The sequence below is a fragment of the Hylobates moloch genome, unplaced genomic scaffold (genome assembly GCF_009828535.3).
Source record: "Hylobates moloch isolate HMO894 unplaced genomic scaffold, HMol_V3 SCAFFOLD_1, whole genome shotgun sequence".
Classification (NCBI taxonomy): Eukaryota; Metazoa; Chordata; class Mammalia; order Primates; family Hylobatidae; genus Hylobates; species Hylobates moloch.
The window spans coordinates 198,495,224-198,521,651 of NW_026652276.1; the positions used below are offsets into that span (position 1 = coordinate 198,495,224).

The 26,428-nt window shown below is 35.6% G+C and overlaps 1 protein-coding gene across 1 annotated transcript in view; it reads left to right on the forward strand.

Annotated features, from left to right (window-relative positions):
- Window positions 1-26,428, forward strand: part of CFTR (CF transmembrane conductance regulator) — a 166,215-nt gene that overhangs the window by 107,553 nt on the left and 32,234 nt on the right. The window contains exons 19-22 of the mRNA XM_058441560.1: window positions 2,408-2,558; window positions 3,472-3,699; window positions 6,468-6,568; window positions 19,415-19,663. Of these exons, the coding sequence (XP_058297543.1) occupies window positions 2,408-2,558; window positions 3,472-3,699; window positions 6,468-6,568; window positions 19,415-19,663 (729 nt within the window). The remainder of the gene's footprint in view (window positions 1-2,407; window positions 2,559-3,471; window positions 3,700-6,467; window positions 6,569-19,414; window positions 19,664-26,428) is intronic.

Sequence of the window (26,428 nt, forward strand, 5' to 3'; positions counted from 1 at the left end):
ATTTGATTGAACATATAAAACAAAAGAAGGATTATCACATAAGTGTGTATATATAACCAACATTGGCAGGTGCAGAAAAACCAGACTGTCAGTTTGCCTCATCTGAAATGATTGACACAAACAAATATATTTACAGTTCCAAGTGAACTTTGGCATTTTGGATATCCTTCAGTTGTTCTGTTTAAAGATATAACTTAGAAGCAGCTGATGGAATATTTAAATCCATGCGTTGAATTCATGCATTCAAAGAAACATGTCCTGTGTCACTAAATGCTGATATTTGTTTTTTCATGTTAAGAGTGTAAACAACTGGTCCCAAATATAATATTATTACATCAGATAAAAACTGGAATGTGAACCTCTTAACTTGATTGTGAAAGTGTTTGCCAGTGGTGCCTCTTCATAATTATTTGAGGCTCACTTCAGAACTCCTCTGGAAGAGTTAATTTTTAAATATGCATTTTATAAATTAACATTTTTGACATATGTGATGGCTCTCAATTTTTTTCTTTTACACCAATTTGAATCATTTCTGCTCAATTTTTTTTTAATTAAGACAGAGTCTCACTCTGTTGCCCAGGCTGGAGTGCAGTGATGCAATCTTGGCTGACTGCAACCTCTGCCTCCTGGGTTCAGGCGATTCTCTTGCATCAGCCTCCAGAGTAGCTGGGATTACAGGCGCCCATCACCATGCCTGGATAATTTTTGTATTATTACTAGACATGGGGTTTCACCACGTTGGCCAGGCTGGTCTTGAAGTCCTGAACTCCTGACCCCAAGTGATCCACCTGCCTCAGCCTCTTAAAGAGCTGGAATTATAGGTGTGAGCCACTGCACCATGCCCTGTTCAACTTTTAATGCTAAGATTCATTTGTTGCTGTTTCACAAGTGATTAGGCAGAGGTCTTTTATATTAATTTACCTATTTTATTTGTAAGAGAGTCTCATATTAAGGAAGCATAATATATGACAATCCAAATACAGTACAAATTTGGTTAATTTTGATTTTGTTAAATAATTAATCACAGGGGTCCTTTAAATGGTGAGCTCCTCTGGTTATACTTATGTTATACCTCTGGTTATACTTAATTTCAAACAAATGAAATTTCATTCTATTAATGACATTTCAGAAGCAGATCTGTTGCACAAAATAAAGCATACCTATAAATTTTCTTTTTTTTTAAATAAAGTCTCTGTTCACTCTGTTTTCTATTATTTTTCTCTTTTTAAAATTTGAATTTTACTGTGGCAAGTCCACTTAACATGAGATTTACCCTCTTAACAGATTTTTATGTGTCAAATACAATATTGTTCACCATGGGTAAAATGTTGCACAGCAGATCTCTGGAACTTATTCATTTTGCACTACTGAAATTTTATACCTGTTGATTAGTAACTCCCCATTTCCCTCTCTCCCCATCCTGTTACTCATGGTTCTGTTCTTTGCTTCTTTGAGTTTGAGTATTTTGATATCTCATATAATCTTCATTCTATTTTCTAACTTTGACAATGTTCTGAAAAATTTGCTTTCTGGATTAGAGCACTGTATAGTGAAAATTGAAAATCTGGGTTATTTTCTGCAGATTCCCACTATTTTACCTTGAGCAGACACTTATCTTGAAGGGTCTCAGGTTTGTCACTTGTAGAATGGGGGATATAAACTTGATAATGGTCCCTTTCAGTTCTAAAGTTATATCAGTTGAAAATACATGTGTCACTTATGGAAATAGGTAGAGAACTGCTCACTGAATAGCATATGGATGTTATAAAGTGTTTTTTTTTTAATCCTTCCTGCTGACAGTTACTTTATTTACACTTTATTCAAATGGGTTACTGTGAAGTAAGTGTTAGCAGACTTTGTACTTTTTAAAAATGTATGTATTTGGTGTAATGTAGAAATATAGACATTTATTAAGTATGATTTATTTCAATGTTAAGCATGAGAAAATATGCTCCAAAAGGTTAGATAGCTTGCCTAAATGACAAGCTTATATTTCAAGCAGAACTTTCTGAATCAAAAGACTCCAAGACGAATGCCCAACTTTCAAAAATTGTCTAACCAAAATAAATCCTAAGATTCACCTTCATACTAAAATTATTTTAAAATAGTTTATTTTAAATTAATATTCACTTAAAATGTATTTATCATACAATACTTTAAAGTGTCTGGGAAATGAAAATATCCCAAGATCAAAGAACACCATGTTTTCAAAACTTCAAAAATGTTATCAGTGACCTAAACAATTTTTAAAATTTTCATAGAGCCTATGAAAAATGTACTTGCAAATGGCTACTTTTTGACTAGGAATAGAATGGGGAGAGTATTTAGAAATAAATCACTGACACACTTTGTCCACTTTGCCGTGTGAAAACGTTTACTCACCAACATGTTTTCTTTGATCTTACAGTTGTTATTAATTGTGATTGGAGCTATAGCAGTTGTTGCGGTTTTACAACCCTACATCTTTGTTGCAACAGTGCCAGTGATAGTGGCTTTTATTATGTTGAGAGCATATTTCCTCCAAACCTCACAGCAACTCAAACAACTGGAATCTGAAGGTATGACAGTGAATGTGCGATACTCATCTTGTAAAAAAGCTATAAGAGCTGTTTGAGATTCTTTATTGTTAATCTACTTTAAAAAAAATTTCTGCTTTTAAACTTTTACATCATATAACAATAATTTTTTTCTACATGTATGTGTATATAAAAGAAAACTATATTACAAAGTACACATGGATTTTTTTTTCTTAATTAATGACCATGTGACTTCATTTTGGTTTTAAAATAGGTATATAGAATCTTACCACAGTTGGTGTACAGGACGTTCATTTATAATAAACTTATATCAATTAAATTGAAAAAGGATAGTGCTGCTATTACTAAAGGTTTCTCTGGGTTCCCAAATGATACTTGACCAAATTTGTCCCTTTGGGTTGTTGTCTTCAGACACCCTTTCTTCATGTGTTGGAGCTGCCATTTCGTGTGCCCCCAAACTCTACTTGAGCTGTTATGGAATCACATTTTGCAGTGACAGCCTTAGTGTGGGTGCATTTTCAGGCAATACTTTTTCAGTATTTTTCTGCTTTGTAGATTATTAGCTAAATCAAGTCACATAAACTTCCTTAATTTAGATACTTGAAAAAATTGTCTTAAAAGAAAATTTTTTTCAGTAATAATTAATTTAGAATTAGCCAGAAACTCCCAGTGGTAGCCAAGAAAGAGGAATAAATATTGGTGGTGATTTTTTAAGTTTCCATCTCTGGTAGCCAAGTGAAAAAGGAGGGTAACTCATTAATAAAATAACAAATCACATCTATTCAAAGAATGGCACCAGTGTGAAAAAAACCTTTTTAACCAATGGCATTTGTGATATGATTACTCTAATTTAGTCTTTTTCAGGTACAAGGTATTGTGAAATTACATTTTGTGTTTATGTTGTTTGCAATTTTTCTATGGAAATATTTCACAGGCAGGAGTCCAATTTTCACTCATCTTGTTACAAGCTTAAAAGGACTATGGACACTTCGTGCCTTCGGACGGCAGCCTTACTTTGAAACTCTGTTCCACAAAGCTCTGAATTTACATACTGCCAACTGGTTCTTGTACCTATCAACACTGCGCTGGTTCCAAATGAGAATAGAAATGATTTTTGTCATGTTCTTCATTGCTGTTACCTTCATTTCCATTTTAACAACAGGTACTATGAACTCATTAACTTTAGCTAAGCATTTAAGTAAAAAATTTGTTAATGAATAAAATGCTGCATTCTTATAGGTTATCAATTTTCGGTATCTTTAGAGTTTAATAATTAACAAATTTGTTGGTTTATTATTGAACAAATGATTTCTTTGAATTTCCATTTTTTATTGTTAAACAAGTAATTTCCTTGAAATTGGATATACACACATATATATATAGTATTATCCTTGTTTTCACAGTTTTAAAAACCGAGGCACACAGATTGTCAGATAGCAATTCTGTGGCTGAAGGGGAAAAAATGTCACCTCTTCATACTCATATTGGTGAAGAGTCCTAGCTTCAAAATTAATAGATCCCTAAAGAGGGGAAATGAAACATCTGCATTTACATACACACACACACACACACACACACACAGAGTTCCCCTTGTCGGTAAGTTGTTTTTTTTAAATGTCTACTAAAATTTGTTATCTAATTGTGAGTTTTGCACAAAGAAAAACTGTCACAGAAAAGAAAGAAAGTGTCATGTTTTTCAAAAGAAAAAAAGAAAAGAAAGTGCCATGTTTTTCAAATACAAATGTTCTGGATTGATTTTAGGATCTTTAGTGAAAAAGAAAGTATTTCATAATAAGTAAAATAAAAATTTATGTAGGTAAATTTGTTTCTCTAATTTAAGAATTTGAATTTCTGAGTATTTATGATAAGTGTTGAAGTAACTTGTTATATGAGACAGTGAATATTGGCAGAGCAAATGCCAAATCAATGCCAAATCTATAGGATCATTTGATTGTAGGAACAGAATTCTACTTAAACCAAAAGCAGGCATTTGTTGGAGTTAAAGGAAGACCTCATGGAACACCGAGAAGGTGGTGCCATTTGACTCTTAAAGAAGCTGCAACAGGCACAGGAGAATCAGCTGCAGCTCTTCTTCTTCTTGAGTCTATATCTGTCCTGGGTCCATTCCTTTTTGTGGCTGTTTCATTCCTTTCTCTCTCCGAAGACTGGTTTTTCTGGTGTACCAGGGCTATGCCACATTAACTTTATGTAGTGTCTCCATTCTGGCCTCCTGAATTAACAGGAGAGTTCCTCTGTACAAACGCAAAGTCTTGGAGAGAACAGAAAACAGGTTCCTTTTGGCTCAGGGGTCCAACTGCAGTCTACTCTGCTGCTATGAGGATAATGGGTTCGCCACCTTTGTTGTTCTCTCAGCTAGGGCAGTGGGAAATGACTCTATGAAAGGAATATACATGGGCAGGCAAATGTACTAATCCTCATCAGTACTGTAATTTTAAGCAACTTAAAAAAATCTTTTAAGTTATTTGAAAATAGGATCAAAGAAGCCTGAATTACATAAATGAAGATTTGTTAACAATTAATTCAAACCAATATAACACATGCTATAAAATGGTTGAGTGTGATTGAGACTTGATTTATTAGGGGCAATAATCAAAACATTTAACAATCATTATAGTACAGAACTTACCAATCAAATCAGATGCTCAGCCAGAGTGGATGTTGGCCACCCAGCTATTATTATCCCTGGCTCAGTTGGTCTTCAGCTGTGTTAACTTGCAAACACAAGTTAACTCTCTAAGCCCCTCATTTTCCTCAAGTGTAAATAGACACAATAATATTACCTATTCCATGGGTGTAGGGTGAATAGTAAATGTAATAATTTGTCCGAAACACTTGGGATAGTGCCTGGTCCATGGTAAATACTAAATAAATGTTATCTGACTTATTAAAATTTTATCTTCTCAGCTTAACCTTCAGAACAAGTAATATATTGGGGTCTAGATAAATCTTACCTATATTAAAATAATTTAGTACTACATGCAGATATATGCTGTGTATATTATGCCTTCTGTTAGAGGAATTGCAGAAACAAAAATTTCAATTAATAATAAGATGAATTATTTCTCCCAATTGTAGAACCTTTTGACAGTTTTATCATGCATTACAGATGTAAGAACTCTCGATTGGGACTTGATAGTCTAACTTTATAATAATTTAAGAACATTCCTCTTAGAGAATTTGTATGGCCATAATACTGAACACTTATGAATTTTAATTAGCGGTCCTTTTTAGCCCTAAAAAAAATTTATTGTAATTAAACACTTAAGTATTGTTCTTCCCAGGTACACTAATCTTTTTTTCTTTTCTTTTTTTTTTTTTTTTACATGGAGGGTAATCTTTTCTCTTTCCAAATGGCAGACCTGTTAGTTTTCTGACTGTCCGGTGAAATTCTAAGTCCACTTACTTCCCAATAGCATGCAATTAGCAAAGGTCCTCCTTGCAAAGGCACAGAGCACATCTAAACATCTTGCAGATGCTGTTCAGACACTCTTCCCCTGCTTTTGGTTTCTTCGTAGAGGAGCTCATCTGGATACAGGATCTCTTTTCCCCATTGCCCATTCTAATATTTGTTACTGCTATTACTTATAGAATCATAGTAGAAGAGACAAATATGGTACCTACCCAGTACCAACAACACCTCCAACGCCAGTAACATTTTTTAAAAAGGGCAACACTTTCCTAATGTTCAATCACTCTTTGATTTAAAATCCTGGTTGAATACTTACTATATGCAGAGCATTATTCTATTAGTAGATGCTGTGATGAACTGAGACTTAAAAATTGTTAAAATTAGCATAAAATTGAAATGTAAATTTAATGTGATATGTGCCCTAGGAGAAGTGTGAATAAAGTCGTTCACAGAAGAGAGAAATAATATGAGGTTCATTTATGTCGTTTGTGCATCTATAGGAGAAGGAGAAGGAACAATTGGTATTATCTTGACTTTAGCCATGAATATCATGAGTACATTGCAGTGGGCTGTAAACTCCAGCATAGATGTGGATAGCTTGGTAAGTCATTATCATCTTTTTAACTTTTATGAAAAAAATTCAGACAAGTAAAAAAGTATGAGTTATAGCATGAAGAACCATATACCCTATATTGAGCTCAAGAAATAAAACATTACAGATAAATTGAGGGTCACTGTGTATCTTTCATTAAATCCTTATCTCTTCTTTCCTTCTCATAGATAGCCACTATGAAGATCTAATACTGCAGTGAGCATTCTTTCACCTGTTTCCTTGTTCAGGATTTTCTAGGAGAAATACCTAGGAGTTGTATTGCTGGGTCATAGAATTCACCCATGCTTAACTGAGTGGTGCCAAATTGTCCTCAAGTCTGTTGTACTGACATATATCCCCATCAAGAAAGTCCAAGAGTTCTGATAGCTACATATCTTCAACAACACTTGGTGTCTGATAGATGTGAAGTGATTACTAAAAATATAGGTCAGCTGGATACATAATTATTGGCTTTTGCTGTTCTCTTACATTAATTTCTTATTCATGTTGATTACTCATTTGTCACCTAGATTGTTTTTTCTTCCTTAATTAATTTGTAGGAATTTATGAATTATGGATTGATCGTCAGCTCTATACATTTCAAACATAATCCCTCAGTCAGTGGCTTGGCTTATAGAGTCTTTTGATGAAAAGAAGCTTTTAAGTTTAATAAAGTTCAGTTTATTGTCTTTTCCTTTATGTTTTGTGCTTTTGATATCTTGATTAAGAACTCCTTCCTTATCTTGGGTTCTCAAATTTAGCAGCATAACATTTTCATACTATTATTTAATTTTTTTTCACATTATTTAGTGATAGCGCCTTTCTTATTCCTAAAGTGTTTATCATTGCCTTCTCTCTTTCTGCTTGATAAATATTGCCACACATTTGTATACTTTATTAGTGTGTACAAAGACCACATTTTAGTTGTATTATTTCTCTTATTTTGGTTTTCTAGAATGCAGAGCCATTAATATTATAGTAATGCGTATGTGCTAATACCATATCAGGGGCACAAATCCCATTGCAGCAGGACTGCAAAATTAAAGGAAATGATGCACATTTACTCATTTTTGTTTAAAAAACCAAATGCATATGTTTCAATCAGACTACATGGTTGGTCTGGATAGCTTCATCATTGAATTTTTAAAGTATTTTTGTACTACTGTATTTAAAATTATTCATTCACCACTGCTTTTGTAGATGGTTTAGAAACCCAAGTTAGGAATGACAGTGCAACAATATTATTATACTTTTTAAAATTATACTTTTTGCTTAAGTTTCTTTCCTTGTTCTCTGAGGCAGTGTTCATGTTCCCAAACCACACACATTTATTCAGCTATAAAATTTGTATGATCAACTCCTGTCAGAACAAACATTATAAAAAATATCTCCAGGGAAAAGAAAACCCTTTTAATGCTCTCTTCTGGTCCATGTGTCTTATTTTCTTTAAGCATTTTCATAACCCATTGAGCTGTAATTTAATTGGAACATGATTTATACTAAAGTTGGTTTCTTTAACTTTTTTTCTTAGTTTGATTAGCTCTCTTTAGCTTCTGTAGTTCTGTCTTTAATTCCATTCCAGTATGCTTTTGGAGTTGGGTCTCATAAATGTATAGAAATGTTTCTGTTGAAAAACAGCAGGAGAATATTAAATAAATATTGTGCTTACATCTATTTAATTCTTTGCCCAACTTTCTACAAGTTTGACTTTACATTTAAGGTCCTCACGCACTTACATGTTTCTTTACCTAAAAACATCTTTTCACCATGGATGTGTACAATTCCTTTCTCTTTGCTATATTAATTTTCTTGGTTTACATAGTAGCCTCTACACATTGATGTCAAAACCTCTGTTTGGTGCATTTCTACTCTGCATGTTCAATTTCCATGAAAGTTTCTGTAAGGTATTTTCATTCCTCTAGTTTTTCACATGTGCATCCTGGCTTCGTGACCTGTGCTTTGATATCGTGCCTTTCGTCTTGTGGCATTGAAGGATCTTTGCAAGGACCTATTACGTTATAATACAGTCTATGAAAAATATCAATATTTGCATTTGATCACATTTAAAAAATCACATTCTTTTGTTCGAATATCAAAGCTAATGTGTGAGTGATTTCCCTGCCAAATAGCACAAGTAGCCTTTCCTGGGTGTTTATGGGCATTTATCTGGTTAATGATTCCCATCATACTGCTGTTACCCATGCCATTGCTAAACTTATACAGTAACTTTTTTGTTTTCACCTTAGCATATGTTGAGAGTAGGAAATAGATAGGACTATGCCCTCAAATTTTACGTTTATATGATGTTAATCCTAAAGGTCCTTGTGACTTCTGAAGTAAAAACTCAGTGTTGTCATTTTACTTACTGAATTGTTAGCTGAATTTAGAGTTGAGTTTACAATGGAGTAAACAAGGTGTTTAGTTTGATGTATACTTTTAGTTTTTCAGAAACAAATGTTTATACTTGGAAAGAATAGTTTATTTACCCATCTGGCCTAGTTTAGACAAGAACACAGAGTCAAATGTCAACAGAATTCTGAAGTTATAAAAATGACAGTGTGGCTTTTTTTTTAACCTTCCACCTGGTGCTTATGCCCAAGTGCCTAGCTTTCTTCAGCTCTCAACTAATAAAGGTAATGTTTAGATAACATTTAACCTCGAGTTGCATTGTGTTTATGATCACATATCTCAAATATTGGTACACAAAACTGTACAACAACCTTTTTTATTAGATTTTCCTATGAAATTCCTTATATTCCCTAAGATAGCTTTTTCCCACCTTCTTCTCCCTTCTCCCTTCTCGGGTGCTCCAGTAATTCCAACCCATGCAGCCAGTGACTTTATTATATCCTTTTTAAAAAATCTAAAAAAAAAAAATTTGATGCAACCAGAAAGAATTTTCTCATTTCTTTCCACCAGTTGCACCAGCCTACTGCACCTCTCCTCATGCACCACCTTCTGCCTGTGTTCTTGCTCCTATATTCAGGAGCAAGTAATATGCAATACCTCCCTCTTTGTGGGATCTTTCTCATTAGCATAAAAATACTTTCTCTTGATCTCCAGCTGCTACCCCATTTCTTTGACCTATATATAGCAAAATATTTGAGAAAGGACCACTTTCCATGTTTTCCTCAACCTACTTCCATTTTTTTCTCAATCCACTTTCATTTCATTGTTTTCCTCAACCTATTCTTTCCACAATCTACTTCATTTTATTTCCATCAGCCCCATAACTCAGGATCAACATCTTGCCAGAGCCAATTTCCTTGTCTCCCTTAACAGCTCCAGCAGTATTTATGCCATGGACAAATTATTCTTCTTGTGATACTTTCTCTCTTGCTTCCATGACACTACTCCCACTTCATTTTCCTTCTACCTCTCTGGCTCCTCCTTGGTCCTTTTTCCTGGCCCCTTCTCTCTTTCAGATCTCTAAACATCAGCTATATCTCAGCCCTGTTCTACTGACACTCTCTAGCTGTTATTTTCTAAACCCATGCTTCTGAAACCATCTCTTGATGAATATTGGAAGGCCGAGGCAGGCGAATCACTTGAGGTCAGGAGTTTGAGACCAGCCTGGCCAACGTGGTGAAACCCCGTCTCCCCTAAAAATACAAAAATTACCTGGCCATGGTGGCATGCACCCAGCTACTTGAGAGGCTGAGGCACAAGAATCGCTTAAACCTGAGAGGTGGAGGTTGCAGTGAGCCGAGATCGTGCCACTGCACTTCAGCCTGGGCAATAGAGGAGACGTCATCTCACACACACACACACAAAGAAAATAAACCATCTCTTGATGAATCATAAATTCGTGTCTCTAGTTTATACCTCTATCCTGCTCTCTAAATGTGTATCTAACTGTCATCTTGACACCATCATATGTTCATAAAACACAATTATAGAATGTCTTTCAGTAGGCTTGACATTTTAAGGCATGAGTTTCTGTTCAATATCTCCTTAAAATATACCCAGGGTCTCAGGAGACTATTAAAACAGGACAAAGCTTCTGTTCTACTTACTAATGTGTCTGGCCTTATTTGGCAGGTTGGATAAAAAGTCATCTGAACATTGTCACTTTATGAATAATATAGTTTAATAGTTTGTGAATCACCCCTGCAATTTAAAAAATAGTAAAATTATCAGAATCTAATTTAATAATTCCTATTGGAACACCCCATGTTAGGGGATTTCCAGTTATTTCAATTGATATCTCAATGTTTTAAAAATTGTTTATTTCTATTACTAATTCACTCTTTATTTTAACATAAATTGTGGCTATCTATATTCATTTCAATTGTATGTCTCACACCATTCTATAGATAGGGCGAAAAGAAAAGTGTTAATTTTTTAAAACTCCGTACCTCAAATACTATATGAATTTATAGTTGTTATTGCTAAAGCAATTATATTTTTTCCTCCAAAACAAAGCTATGTGCTGGTTTATTTTCTTTGGACTCATAAGATGCCTTCCATTTTTAGTAACATAAGTCTTCTCTTTCTCCTATTCTTAGCTACTTAAGCATTATGTAGCTTAAATAAGCACTTAAGATTCCTATCTGTATGAACGAATAAAGATTAAATAAATAAGATCTAGATAGGGTGACATGGTGATGCTTCAAACTGAGCCATACCAAGCCATCTAGCGATTGATAAATTACTCACGCTCATAATCACATTGTTGGAAAGAAGCCATTGACAATTCAGTTTGTTTCACGACTATCACATATTGAGCACAACTAAAAGACTACTTTTTGTCTTTTACTGTTTGTTTTGTTGATCAAGTGACTGATTGTACAATGACCAACAAGAAGTCTAATGTGTAGAGAAAAGGGAAACCTGGCTTTTCTGCCTTACTCCTGATGCCTAATTCTGAGCATGTGAATATTATCCTGTTTCTTTAATTCTCCAAGTGAAGCAGCAGATAAACCATCCCTGTTTCTGTTAGCTGTCTACCCTGTTCAACTGTGTGTTTCTAATAACATAAGAAGAAGAAAGCCACCAGGGTGAGCAGGGAAGGCAATGAATCTGCAAGGCTCGTGGATAGATTTCTGTTAGTGAGGCTCTAGAAAGTTCTTCCAAGATTGATGCAATCTGAGAAGAGTTTTCTGTCAATACAAACTCCCTCGGTTTCTCCTTTGTCCTTTTATTGCCTGTGTTTATTTTGGGTTCCAGTAAAGACAAGTGACTGATTGTACAATGACCAACAAGAAGCCTGATGTGTGGAGAAAAGGGGAAGCTGGCTTTTCTGCATTACTACTGATGCCTAATTTTCTTGTACTGAAAGTAGTTTTTGCTGTAAGAATCTGAGGGGAGGAGTCATTTCTTCAATTTTTTTTTGGTCTCCTTTTAATGGTTTCTTGATCATGTCTATCTTTGTTTTTCTGTTTTCACAAATCTTTGTGGTATATTTTCCTCTCATGACATCTGTCTCAAGACTTCTTTCCATCCATCTCTTCTCATTTCATCCTGTAGAGTGTCTGTGGAAAGAGCCCTGCATTCCACTCTGGCCTTGCCACGTGTGGCCTTGGGCAAGTCCTAGCCTCCTTGAAGGTCTTATTTTTCTCATTTGTAAAATGAAACAGTTTGGTGAGAAGTTTTCTAAGGTTCCTTCCAGCTTTGACAATCTCTCTCTTCTGGATCTTTTTCCCATGAAAAATTTCAACTCTTGATTAGCATGTAGGCAGGGATTATTCCACATCCTTATAGGAATCACATTTCTGCTACTATCCCTGAATGCTAGAGTCCATTGATTAAGTTATTCACTGCTGCAATTATCAGAGATGATCAAAGAACTCTGAACCAGTGTGTTACTAGAACTGACAAAGAAAATGCCATTATGATGTTCTAGAGTCTTGAATTCGTAGAAGAGGTTTAATGAGAACCCTAAGGGATTGCTGGAATGTTAAAAACAAACAAACAAACAAAAAGGTTGAAAAGTTTAGAAAATTCACTGGTCTTTGTGCCTATCATTTTACTTCCAGGGTTTAGATAATCTCATTTTTGCAATGAAGAAATGGATTAGATCACAAGTCCTCATTCTAGTAGCACATGCAGAATCTTTATAAAAACACAGAGTAGCCAGGTGTGGTGGCTCATGCCTGTAATCCCAGCACTTTGAGAGGCTGGGGCAGGTGGATCACTTGAGAATAGGAGTTGAAGACCAGGTTGGTCAACATGGCAAAACTCTGTCTCTACTAAAAATACAAAAATTAGCCAGGCATGATGGCACATGCCTCCCAGCTACTGGGGAGGCTGAGGCAGGAGAATCAATTGAACCCGGGAGACGGAGGTTGCAGTGAGCCGAGATAGCTCCACTGCACTCCAGCCTGGTGACAGAGTGAGACTCCATCACAAACAAAACAAAAAACAAAACAAAACAAAACAAAACAAAAACACAGATTACTCAGGGTCCACTAAGACCACTGAAGTCAGTTCTCTTGGTACGGGGCAGGGTGACTGAGCATGATGTTTGTAATTTTAAAAGTGCTCCAGGTGATTCTAGTGTGTATCAAGCAAGACTTGTGAACCACTGAACTACATGCTAAGACTCATTTTAGCTCTGATTTTCTGTGAGTCATAGCAGAAGGCTCAGCAAACTTTATCTATAAATGCTAAGATAGTAAATATTTTCAGCTTGGTGGGCTGTATTGTCTTTATGACAACTCAACTCAGTCTTTGTAGGGCAAAGCAGCTGTACATAATATGTAAACTAATGGGAGTAGCTAGATATGTCCTGTGGGCCATAGTTTTGCTGACCCCTGGTCTATGTCATAGAATTTCCTTTTGAATTGATGGACCACCAGCAAATGATTTTTGTCCTGTACCAATCAATGATACATACATAAATCTCTACGAGACATGTAAGGATGAGGCTTAATGACAGAATACTTTGGGGAAGACACAATATTGCAAAATTAAGATGCTTGGAGAAAAATCATATTAAAATAGTGAAAACTGTGAGAAGGTATTTTGATTTGTTGTTTTGGATTCCTCTTTTTGCAAATTATTTTGAAATATTTTCAGTGGAAGCTACATAGATCCAATTGCATTCACCAAGCTAGATTGTAATTAAGCTCCAGAGTAGGTAATAGATTTGATGAGTGATGTCCGACCTTTTACATGGAAGAGTAAGTTTGAGTTTTCCTTTACCCATTGACACACTTAGTATCATGTTTACCAAAGTTCTTAGTTATTGAAAATGGGCACCAGCACATTTTAAAACGTTGGTGTTAACTTGGGATATGCCTTTTGTCATGTTGCAAATAGATTTTGTTTCTGTTTTGTGAAGGTCACCATCTCTGTCACTTCTGATACAAAAAGAGACACTGACTTCTCAAGTGAGTTGACACAGGTTAAAATATGTAAACCATTTCTGTAGAGAGCAAGCTGTAATAATATACTAAAGGGCTAGGTTTATAGTATAATATAAATAACTCATTTATAAAAAGTCAGTCATGGCATTTGACTGACTTTTTATGTGCTCTAGTCGTGTAAGTAATAGATGTAGAAACATAGACCAGAGTTTCAAGAACATGTTTTGGGCAGAGTCTGTTTTCTTGCTATTATCTCTTAAGTTTATGTTTATGGCCTAAAGATTATGCTAATGGATCTACCTTGGTCTTGGGTGTCAGGTCTGTGTTAGCGAGTATTGAAAAGCATAGTTTTTGCCTACTGGGAAGGATTTATGATTTAAAAGCCTTAAAGCTCCCCTTTTATATAATTCATACTTAGAAAATTTTTCCTGTAAAATGTGTGACTTTTTTACATTGTGCCAGTTTTGTAGATGACTCTTGTCATATTTATTTCTTACAATCCTTCCATAACTATCAGTCACGAAGTCTCTTTATAGTGTTGCCAGCCAGGTCTCAGGTGTGTGAAGTGTATTTTCTATTATGGCTTTTGGGGTACGATAGCACATAGTTTGGGTGTTAATGCCTAATCTTGATGTTCTGGCTTCTGAACAACCAAAAGGATGAAAGGAAATAGAACAAATATTTTTGTGAGGGAGAGGAGTCTGCACTTGATCTTAGCCAAAAGGCCGAGAAGCGATAGGGAGAGGAGTCTGGCTTCTTGACTTACTCTAGAAAAAGCCTGTAAGCCTCCTCTTCCCTCTTTGTCACACAAAGTGACAAGGAAAATCAAGAATTATTTTCTTCTTGGCTTAAATGCATCCGTTATAAAGTAAGGCTGATATCAGGCTGTGAAGCCATCTTTTTGTCAAGACTGTCATAATCCCAAAACACTTGTTCTTCTAATGCTTAGGTTAGTAACTTTAAACATTTTTATAAAGATGGTGAGGTCCAGTTTTAAGGATTGACCCCTTCTCAAGGGGCTCAGAAGAGGTTTTGGAGAATAATAAAATTAAATAATGAAACCAATAATTTAAACCAGATCATGATCCTTAAGAAAAAATCCCATCAATTTTGGGCTAAACTCTAGTGTACAAAGATCTGCACAAATTATGTCAAGTATTCTTCCCCACAAATGAAGAATGGGGTTCATTGTGTCATTGGTTGGGTCTCATTTTGGCTTCATCTTCTATTTCTCAAAGTCTAAGAAAAGTGCTCCTACCGAAGCGGGTGTTGGCTCTCATGAGACTTTGCTGCTGGCAGGCTAGCTTGCTGCTCTACACAGAGATATTCCTTGATCCTCCTTGGACAACTCTTTTCTGCGCACAGGAAGCAGCAGGCTGGGGTTAAGGAGTTTGCCAATCCAGTCATTCTGATAATTGCTGAATATGAATTTCTATCCAGCACAATGTAGGTAGCTACAATGGCACAGTAGTTTTTATGTATCAGGTGAAAATGTTTAGTAGGCACTCTAAATGAGAGAAAAGGTTAAGTGAGGTTAAAAGCTCAATGAAAACAAATAGATGAGACTAAAAATAGTTCAATAGTTGTAACTTCCGTCTAATCCAAATAGCAATGAATATTTTGAGGCTGAGGAGCTGAGGGGTAAAATTGCAGCCTGGACTACTTGTTAATGTAGACCTGCAGCACTGTCATTCTTACTGCACAGGCACTGCTTTCTGCATAGGAGGTAGAATAATGAATTCATTTATTATTAACAAAGATTTATTAAGTGACTGCATGGTACTAACCACTAGATGGGGAGGGATGTTTTGAACTGTCCATTGTTTGAATATAACAAGGAATGCTTTGAATGAGGTTACTCTAATAGGCAGAATTGGTTTAACAGGAAGCCTATGAGACATAAGCCACATGTCCTCTCACGTGCAGGAACTCCTTTGAAGGCCCTATACTTAATTTTATATGCATAATTTGGATTTGGATTCTTTTTTTTTTTTTAAGAGTTCCCCAAATTACTTAAGCTTCAGGCTCCACAAAACCTGGATCCACCCCTGGTAGCAGCTCTGAATCTTTGACTATGAAATTAAGTGTACAAGAACTATGACTTTACTTTTTCTGTGATTGAGTTTATTTTCTATTTGAGCACGCATTCCACTGAGTGAAAGAAATAATATCATTGAATTCAGAGATTTTGCTGGGTTCTAAGTGGAGTTTACAGAATGCCATGATATTAGGGATTAAGGAGTGTGTTGCCCTACATCACCTTTTGTGCGTGCTCACTGTCTCTGAGGCACTGATGTTCCTATGTGACCTAGAGGGGCATGGTCCAGGTAGATGGAGTCTGTCCTTCTTGTTCTCACTGTGAACTCTCCCTTGCTGAACCTTCTTCAGCTTCTTCCATGCCCCTGAAGGGTAAAAAGATTCAAATCTGAAGCTATATCAAGTCATCTGTGCGTAGACATTCCAAGCAACCATGTTCACTCTACTGCTCCCATGTCATGCAAGGCACAGGAAGCTTCACTATGGCATGAGTATTTCCTGGGCTTTGCCTTGGAATTCAGGCATGGGCCTCCTTTGTTCTAAAATTCCCCAGATCTACTTGAGGATAGTACCAGGATTTGGTTGCAAGGCAGAACTTTTCTTAGAGGACCTAGTATCTAAACCCTCTTGTTACCCCCATTTATGGACTCCATTTATGGGGTGAGGAGAGTGACTGCTTCTAATCCGTGATAATTTTGTCTATGGCTACTGTTTTTGCATAAACACTATGTTTTGAGTCCTTAGGCTTTGGCTTTTGGTGCTTAACGGCCAATATTCACATGGTTCAAAATTTTCAAATGATCTATATCTGACTTGAGTTTCAAAAGCCAGTTTTTGAAACTTAAATGACCAGAATTGATTTGTTCTGCTCTGGTTCTGATGTGGCCTCTCCTTCCAGAGGTACTGGAGGTAGAATATCCAAGCTGGAAGGCCCGCGACTACAAGGAATTGGTTAGTAATTCATAATGTTATCTGTCCACATCTATTTAGTAATGGCATTTCAGTGGCTGCACAACTGACCATGGTGAAAGTGTCTGCACAAGCCACTTTTTCTTCCTGTCAGAAAATGTTCTCACCCACTGAATTGAATGACTGTCTGCTCATATGCTGTGAATGAGTGCCCAGTCTTAAGATTAAATCACATGTTCTTGGCTACGCATATTTGGCCATGCTGTAATAGGCTGTAATAGGGAGCTATAATAGGCTGTCTTAGAGTCACATTAAGCAGCTAGACTGTAAGAAAGACAATGAGTTGGAAAGTTACATTTTCTAAATTTGATTGGTACATTCCATTTGTCACGTTTGACATTAGAAGTTCTGGATTCACCCTCTATGGTGAGCTTCACTAATGAAGAATGTAATTTGTAATGCTCAAACACAAGTCCTAAACAGAAAACATTGTATGTTACATTCCAGTGCTACCAAAATAGTGGTTTTGAAAGTCCTTATTTTCTAATAATACTATGTGTAATTTTGAGTCATTTAGATAGCAACAGTTAAATGTTTTATAGATTGTTTGGAAGTATTAAAATGTGAAGGATTTTTGTTATATAGTGTCTTTCCTATTTTGCTTAATAAAATATAACTTTAGAATTGTGTATAGAATTAATATGCAAAAATATCAAGTCTCAACTTTAACTACATTTGTGTATACCCTTCAATTATTTCAAGAGAGGGATACTATTCTTATGCAGGATAAATACAATAAGATATTTTAAATGCATTTTAACTACATCTCTGGCAGTTTCATCTCAATAGTAGTTGTAATTTTATCTCCCAGACCTTATTATAGACTAGCAGCTCTCTATGAAAATTAATGACAGTGTAAGAGTGTATTTTAATTCAAAGTTAATCAAGAATGACTGAGTCAAGAGTTAGCTACCCCTGAAAGTAACTCATAATTCACAATTTAAAATATTACATGTGGAACAATCGTGACTATATGCTTTTACTTTCTCTATCATTATTTAGGGTGTGGGCTTTGGGTCCTTTTCACATCCATTAATAGTGGGCTTGAATTCAAAGGATTATTTTCTTGAATCTTGAATAATTGCTGAAGACAATTTGAAGATATTTTCAAGATGAAGGAAACTGAAGCACAGAATCACTAGAATGAAGAAAGAACTTCACAAACAGTGCAGGCTTGATCAATGGCATGAGAAAACAGGCAATACAGTTAGAATTGCTAAGATGGAATTTTAACATTGAATTAAGGATCTATCTCTAAACTCCTCTGCTTTATCCACCAATCATTCCATATTAAAGATGAAGAATTGTTCCCATTTCACCTTTTGATAATGAAAAATAGAAATAACAGAAGCAAATACACTTTTGCCCACAATTTTTTCCAAAAAGAATAATTTTTGAAGTCTAAACATTTGTTGTAAATAAGATGATGTGTTAATATTGTAAAGGAAAGCTAGTTAAGTTTTCGACTGAATAAAGCCAGCATCAATAATTACTAGTAAGACTAAAAATAAGAGCAGTAAAATTGTGTCTAGTCAGCTACTAATACCTGGGAAGGATTGAGCCACAGGATCAGAGATGATATCTTTTAAAAACAGAAGTTGATTGAATTCAAAGTCTTCAAATTCTTTCTTTTTGTTCATTTATATTTATTTACTCATTAGTATATTCATTCCTTTATTCACTTATTTTTCAAATATTTATTGGGTACTTATTATATGCCAAGTTGTTTTTAAAATCATATTCCAAATTCCAGTAAGTCATAATTGTTCAGAGATGCATGTTTTTTTTTAAAAAATTGAACACCTTTAAAAATTAAGTCCTTTTATTTCTGTATGCATTAAAGATAAACTTTATTAAATGTTACATGAATAGATTTATAAAGCAGATAAATATTTAATTTTAAATATAACCCTTATATGCAATTACATTTTCCTTAGCACTAAAAATGAATATTTAAGTAATTTAGATTAAAAGTGTAATTATTTAAATGCAGATATATGCCAATGACTTAAATTGTTTGAAGATTATAGCGAAGTTGTTTAAAATTGTCTAATCATCAAGAGTTCACTTAACCACTTGGTTGACACATAAACTTATAGTTAGTTACTAAGGTAGTTTGAGAGAAAGAGAAGAATCTTCAGTAGTGGTTTTGAGGTGTGGTACATTTTATTATAATATACCAGTTATACAGCATTGTGCAGTGCTGCTCATAGTAGAAATAAATCTTCTCTTTGACGTCATCTATTCCCTTGAGAATAGTTTGGCTATTTATGTGTGGCTTACATAACTGAGAATTAGGTGATCACAAAAATAAACAGGCCTATACAGAGCCCATTTATATAAGTCCTGGTTATTTCTCTTCAGTTAAGCTTTTAATTATATCCAATTATTTCCTGTTAGTTCATTGAAAAGCTCGACAAATAACCAAGTGACGAGTAGCAAGTGTCACATTTTACAAGTTATTTTTTAGGAAGCATCAAACTAATTGTGAAATTGTCTGCCATTCTTAAAAACAAAAATGTTGATATTTTTATTTCAGATGCGATCTGTGAGCCGAGTCTTTAAGTTCATTGACATGCCAACAGAAGGTAAACCTACCAAGTCAACCAAGCCATACAAGAATGGCCAACTCTCGAAAGTTATGATTATTGAGAATTCACATGTGAAGAAAGATGACATCTGGCCCTCAGGGGGCCAAATGACTGTCAAAGATCTCACAGCAAAATACACAGAAGGTGGAAATGCCATATTAGAGAACATTTCCTTCTCAATAAGTCCTGGCCAGAGGGTGAGATTTGAACACTGCTTGCTTTGTTAGACTGTGTTCAGTAAGTGAATCCCAGTAGCCTGAAGCAATGTGTTAGTAGAATCTACTTGTAACATGATTATTGTATAGTAGAGTCAATATTGAACACACATGTTTTATTATATGGAGTCATTATTTTTAATATGAAATTTAATCTGCAGAGTCCTGAATCTATATAATGGGTTTATTTTAAATGTGATTGTACTTGCAGAATATCTAATTAATTGCTAGGTTAATAACTAAAGAGGCCATTAAATAAATCAAAATTGTAACATGTTTTAGATTTTCCATCTTGAAAATATCTTCCAAAAATATCTTATTGCTGACTCCATCTATTGTCTTAAATTTTATCTAAGTTCCATTCTGCCAAACAAGTGATACTTTTTTCTAGCTTTTTTCAGTTTGTTTGTTTTGTTTTTCTTTGAAGTTTTAATTGAGATATAGATTATTTTTTCCTAGTTATTTACTATATTTATTAAGCATGAGTAATTTACATTATTTTGAAATCCTTCTTATGGATCCCAGCACTGGGCTGAACACATAGAAGGAACTTAATATATACTGATTTCTGGAATTGATTCTTGGAGACAGGGATGGTCATTATCCATATACTTCAGGCTCCGTAAACATAGTTCTTAATTGCCTTCAAATCCCTAATTCTGGACTGCTCTATAAATCTAGACAAGAGTATTATATATTTTGATTGATTTTTTTTTAGATAAAATAAAAGGGAGCTGAAGACTGAATTGAAAACTGAATTTTAAAACTTTATCTCTCTGTGGTTACTTGCAAACACAGATACAAAAATATATAGAGAGATACAGTTAGTAAAGATGTTAGGTCACCGTTACTAACACTGACATAGAAACAGTGTTGCTCATGAGTTTCAGAATATATGAGTTTGATTTTGCCCATGGATTTTAGAATATTTGATAAACATTTAATGCATTGTACAAATTCTGTGAAAACATATATATAGGATGTGTGAAAAGTCCCTGTGTATCATGTGAAATGGCTTAAAACAGAACACCATAGGTATTCATATCAGTGCATACCATAGGTAGCTGAAAGTGTTTTTTCCTGGGGTCGTCAAGATGAATGCCAAAAGTGATATCATTATTATAAACAATAGCAAGAATAGGTTGGTATAAACCTGGTAGAAAGCCTTGATAAATTGACTTTCTCTCCTCCCGACATCCTGCCACCCCTTTGCTGTGCTGATGCTCATTTCTCCACTAAATTAAATTCAAGCAAGCCCTAGTAAAGTAATAGAATTTGTGGAGTCCTCATTAGTATAGGAAGTTTCCCTGATGTGAGATTAGTAATTAGAGATGTAGCAAAATGAGAAAGAAGTAATATGCTTAGGTATTTCATTTTCTCTGAACCTGTATATACAAAATAGGCCATGTGTGTTCAGTAACTATTCACTGCAAGGCACTCTCTAGGTACTTTGGGGGAACTGGAAATTACACACATAAGGCTATGGATTGTGCCATTTATCAAAAGACAAAATGACAACAAATTTAGTTTAAAGACCTCAGTCAGCTTTATTTTCTATTCTAGATTTGGACAATCCTTCATTTCATAAATTGGAATAAGTGTTCCAATAAGTTGAGCAAAGGAGCTTGGCTTTATAGACCCAAAAAAAGGGGCAAAGGAAGCAGAAACAAAGAACAAAAAGAGAATTGGTCATTTCAAAGTTACTTTTCTTGAAAGGTGGGGACAAGGAGACAGAATAATAGAAAAGTCAGTGATTGGTTAACATTGGATTAAGAATTAAAACAGAGGGAACTTTAAGACTGAAGTTTGAAACTGACCTGTTTGGGAAATCAGGCTGTCTTCTTTCTTGATTTCTTGGAAGGCCGGGTAACAACTCAGTTTTACTTTGGTGAACATGGGTGATTCCATTTTTACTTTTATTCTGGTCTGTTGAGGCCTTGTGAGAGAGCTTAATCTAAAACAATGACTTCCTATAATTTTTGTTTGACACATCCAAAGAGGGACTCTAATATTTATTGAGAGCTTATCATATCCTAAGCACTGTTTAAACACTTTTATTTGCTATTACATTTGATCTTATTATAACCCTAAAGGCAGATATGATTGCTTTTATTTTCCACAATGGAGGAAACTGAGGTTCAATTAAGTGAATAAGGGAGCAGGGATCTTAAACCCGGATACCATTGCTCCTCTTTAAAGGTGGAAGAACAGAAAACATGGGGCAGGGGAACAGATAAAGTTTCTGTCCCAGGAGATGATAATCTAAAAGAGGAAACGTAAGATCCACTGAAACCTGAGGCAGATTTATTGTGGCAATAACAAAGCTTAAGTTTCACAGAACTTCATTTGCCTGAGCCAACTTTGAAGGCCTTGTATCTAATTTTGTATTTATAATGCTATAATCTTTATTCTTGAAAAGAGCCCTGCCTCCAAATTTACAAGCTTTGGGCCCCCAAAATCTTTGAAATGCCCTTGAATAAGAGATATCCAGGTAAAGGCTATGGGAATTCAGAGGAGGAAGCAGTTAGTATCAGTTGGCGGAGGGTTAGGCTATTAAGAGGAGGTTTTATACAGGAAGTGGCATTTAGAACTAAGCTTTGAGAATTGAGCTGTGTATTTGAACAAGTAAAGGTGGTGTTGCAGAATTTTCCTCCTTAGTTCAATTAAAAACCCGGGTTCTTGTCACATGATCCGGAAAATTTAGGCACACAGATACATTGAAGCATGAGTAGAGCAGGATTTTATTGGGCAAAAAGGAAAAAAAGAAAAAAAACTCAGCAAATCGAGATGGAGTCTTGCTCACAGACTGAATCCCAGGCCACCACACAGGAACTTAAGAGATCAGGCTTCTCCCCTGCATAAGGTGCAAATTCCCCATGGCTCCACCCACTTCTCCTTGGTGTGCATGTGGGGCTCCAGTCCACTGTGGGCATGCCCAGACAAGCCCTCAGCAGGTTCCCTCATCTGTGGAAAAGCATCTGATGTAAACACTTGTGGGGTGGTTCAGAGATTCTCTGGGACCCTCTTTTTTTTTCTCTGCCTAGGCATTTGGCTGTCTCAGTGGGTGGGAAAGGGTGCTCCAGGCAAAGGGCATAACATGAGACAAGGGGCAGGCACAGAAAACAGTGACTGGTTCAGTCAGGTTGGGGGATGCCAAAGGAAGTAATGGGAGACAAGATTGGAGCAAGATAGATAAGAGATTGTGGATTTTTTTTTCTTTTTTATCTGTATAAATACAGAGACAGGGTCTCACTATGTTGCCCAGGCTGGTCTCAAACTCCTGGCCTCAAGTGATCCTCCCACCTCATCTTCCCAAAGTGCTAGGATTACACGCATGAGGCACTGTGCCCAACCTCCAATTTTGGATTTTGAGAGCTAAAGCAATATAGTCGAAAACTCAGATAATCCAGGTAGATTTTCCTATTAGGTGCTATTTGGTTCCCGGTACAGAGCTAAAACCCTTGGAATTTCCTAAGTGATAAGAGCTGCAGGAGCATCTTTTGTTATATGTTTCCCCGCCCTGGTTCCTGAAATAGCTCTAGAGAAATACAAGTGAATAACATTCTTAGTTATTCATATCAAGCCCCTATCAACCATATCCCAGTTTCTATTTATGAGGTGGCTTTTGGGAAGTCCCTAAAGACAGGAGTGGGGAAGGGCTGGTTGCCAGTGGGGTGGCTTGAAACTTTCAGCTTCCCCCCTTGACCTCCAGGGAGGGATGAGTGGCTGAAAATTGTGTACAATCAACAATGGCCAGTGATTTAATCAACCATGCCTATGTAATGAAGCCACCTGATAAGCCTTAACTGGAACTTTTTTAGAGAGCCTTCAGGCTGGTGAAGACATTGGGGTGCTCAGAAGGTGGTATTCCAGAGAGAGCACAGAATCTCTGTTCCCCTTCCCACATACCTTTTGCTATGCATCTCTCTCATCTGGCTGTTCTTGAGTGGTATCCATTTATAATAAACTGGTAACCTAGTAAGTAAATTGTTCCCCTGAGTTCTGTGAGCCATTCTAGCAAATGATCAAACCTAAAGAGTTCATGGATATGTGCAACTTACAGATGCACAGTCAGAAGCACAGTTGACAATCTGGGCTTGCCATTGGCATTTGAAGTGTGTTGGGAGGCAGTCTTAGAGGAATGAGCCCTTATGCTGTGGGGTCTATGCTAATAACAGACAGTTGTCAGCATTGCTTGGTGTCAAAAACCCACATTGTTGGTGTCAGAAGTATTGTCAGTAGGATAGGGAAAACAGTTTGTTTTCCTTTTTTAGTGGTCTTTGGTCATCTTCAAGAGCAGGGCTTCTCAAAGTGTGGTCCTTGAAACAGCATCACCTGTAACACGTAAGAACTTATGAGAAATGTTCATTCTTGGGCCCCAACAAAGAATTAAAAATTCTGAGGGTGTGAACAGGGGTCTGAATTTCAGCACAACTTCCAGACCGTGCTGATGCATTCTTGCCCAAGCATGAAAGCCCTCCCTTGTTTAAGAAGGCCATTAGGGCCAAATGTGGTGGCTCATGCTTGTAATCGAGCACTTTGAGAGGACATAGTGGGAGGATCACTTGAGCCCAGGAGTTCTAGACAAGCCTGGGCAACATGGCAAAATGCTGTCTCTACAAAAATTACAAAAATTAGGTGGGCGTGTGGTGTGTGCCTATAGGCCCAGCTACTTAGGAGACTGGGGCAGGAGGATCGCTTGAGCCCAGGAGATTAAGACTGCAGCAAGCTGTGATGGCACCAGTACAGCGTGGACGACAGAGTGAGACACGGTCGCCAAAAAAAAAAAAAAAAAAAAGAAAAAGAAAAAAGAAAGGAAAATGAAAAAGAACACCATTAGGTATAAAGGAGTGATGGTAAAAGACCAGTTGCAAAAGGTTAGGGAATGGGTGGTTACTGAAATAAGAAGCTATGTAGAACACTAGTGTTGGTGGCAGGAAGTAGAAAGCAAGAGCACTGCTCTGTGGGGGATGGTCATAGCAAATGCAATATGGAGGCATTTTCCTCTGCACTGAGGAGAAAACTATCTTCTCCAAGATAGGAGGAAAGGAGATAAGTGGAGTTAAAGAGAACCTTTGAGCACAGAATTGGGAAACTGAAGATATTTGTGTTGTGCTGCCTCAATCTTTTAATTCAACTATAAGCTAAACCCATGAAACTTGAGTAGTTTCAGTTATCTGACTTTTTTCTTCTCTTTTGATACTGTGTTGGCTATTCTGGGTCTTTTGCCTCTCTTTATGTACTTAAGAATCAGTTTGCCAATGTATGCAAAATAACTGGCTGGGATTTTGATTGTGATTGGCTTGAATCTATAGATGGAGTTGGGAAGGACTGACATCTTGACAATGTTGAAGCTTCCTATCCATCATCATGAAATATTTCTCCATTTATTTGATTCTTTGATTTCTTTTATCAGAATTTAGTTTTCCTCATATAGTCTTTTTACATATTTTGTTATATTTTGTTCAAGTATTTCATTTTTGAGGAATGCCAGTGTAAATGGTATTGTGATTTTAATTTCAAATTCCAATTTTTCATTGCTGTTATATAGGAAAATGATTGCTTTTTTTGCATATTAGCCTTATATCTTTCAACTTTGCTATAATCGATTATTGATAGTTTCAAGGATTTTTTTGTCAATTATTTTGAATCTTCTACATAGATGATCATCATCTGAACTTAGTTTTATTTCTTCCTTCCCAATCTGTATACCTTTTATCTCCTTTTCTTATTTCATTAGCTAGGACTTCCAGTATGATGTTGAAAGTAGTGGTGAAAGGGGATATCTTGGTCTTGTTCTTGATCGTAGTGGGAAAACTTCAAGTTTCTTATCATTAAGTACGATTTTAGCTGGAGGGTTTTTGTAGAAGTTTTTTTTTTTAAAGTTGAAGAAGTCTCCTTCTATTTTTAGTTTGCTGATTTTTTAAAAAAAAAAGAATCAGGAATGGGTGTTAAATTTTGTGAAATACTTTTCTGCAACTATTGATTTGAGCACTTTATTTTTCTTTAGCTTGTTGATGTGAAGTACATTAATTGATTTTCAAATGCTGAATCAACCTTTTATACCTGAGATTAATCCCATTTGGTTGTGGTATATAATTATTCGTATACATGTTGAATTCAATTTGCTAATACTTTTTGAGAATTTTTGCATTGGTGTTCATGAAAAAATATTGGTGTGTAGTTTTCTGTGACATCTTTATCTGCTTATGGTTTTAAGGTAATGCTGGCCTCATAGCATGAGTTAGGGAGTATTTCCTCTGCTTTTACATTTGAGAAGAGATTGAAGAGAATTGGTAAAATTTCTACTTTAAATATTTTGTGGAATTCACCAGTGAATCCATCTGGACCTGGTGCTTTCTGTTTTGGAAGGTCATTAATTATTTTAAAATAGATATAGGCCTATTCAGATTACCTATTTTTTCTTGTGTGAGTTTTAGCAGATTGTCTTTCAAGGAATTGGTCTATTTCATTTAGGTTATCAAATATGTTGACAGAGTTATTAATAGTATTCTTTTATTATCCTTTTAATGTTCAAGGGATCTGTAGTGATGTCCCCTTTTTCGTTTTATAGATATTAGCAATTTGTGTCACATCTTTTATTTTACTTTGTTAGCTAGGCTAGAGATATCTCTATTTTTGATGTTTTTGATGAACCAACTTTTTGTTTTATTGATTTTCTCTGTTGATTTCGTGATTTCAATTTCATGATTTCAATTTCATGATTTTTAAATTATGCTTACATTT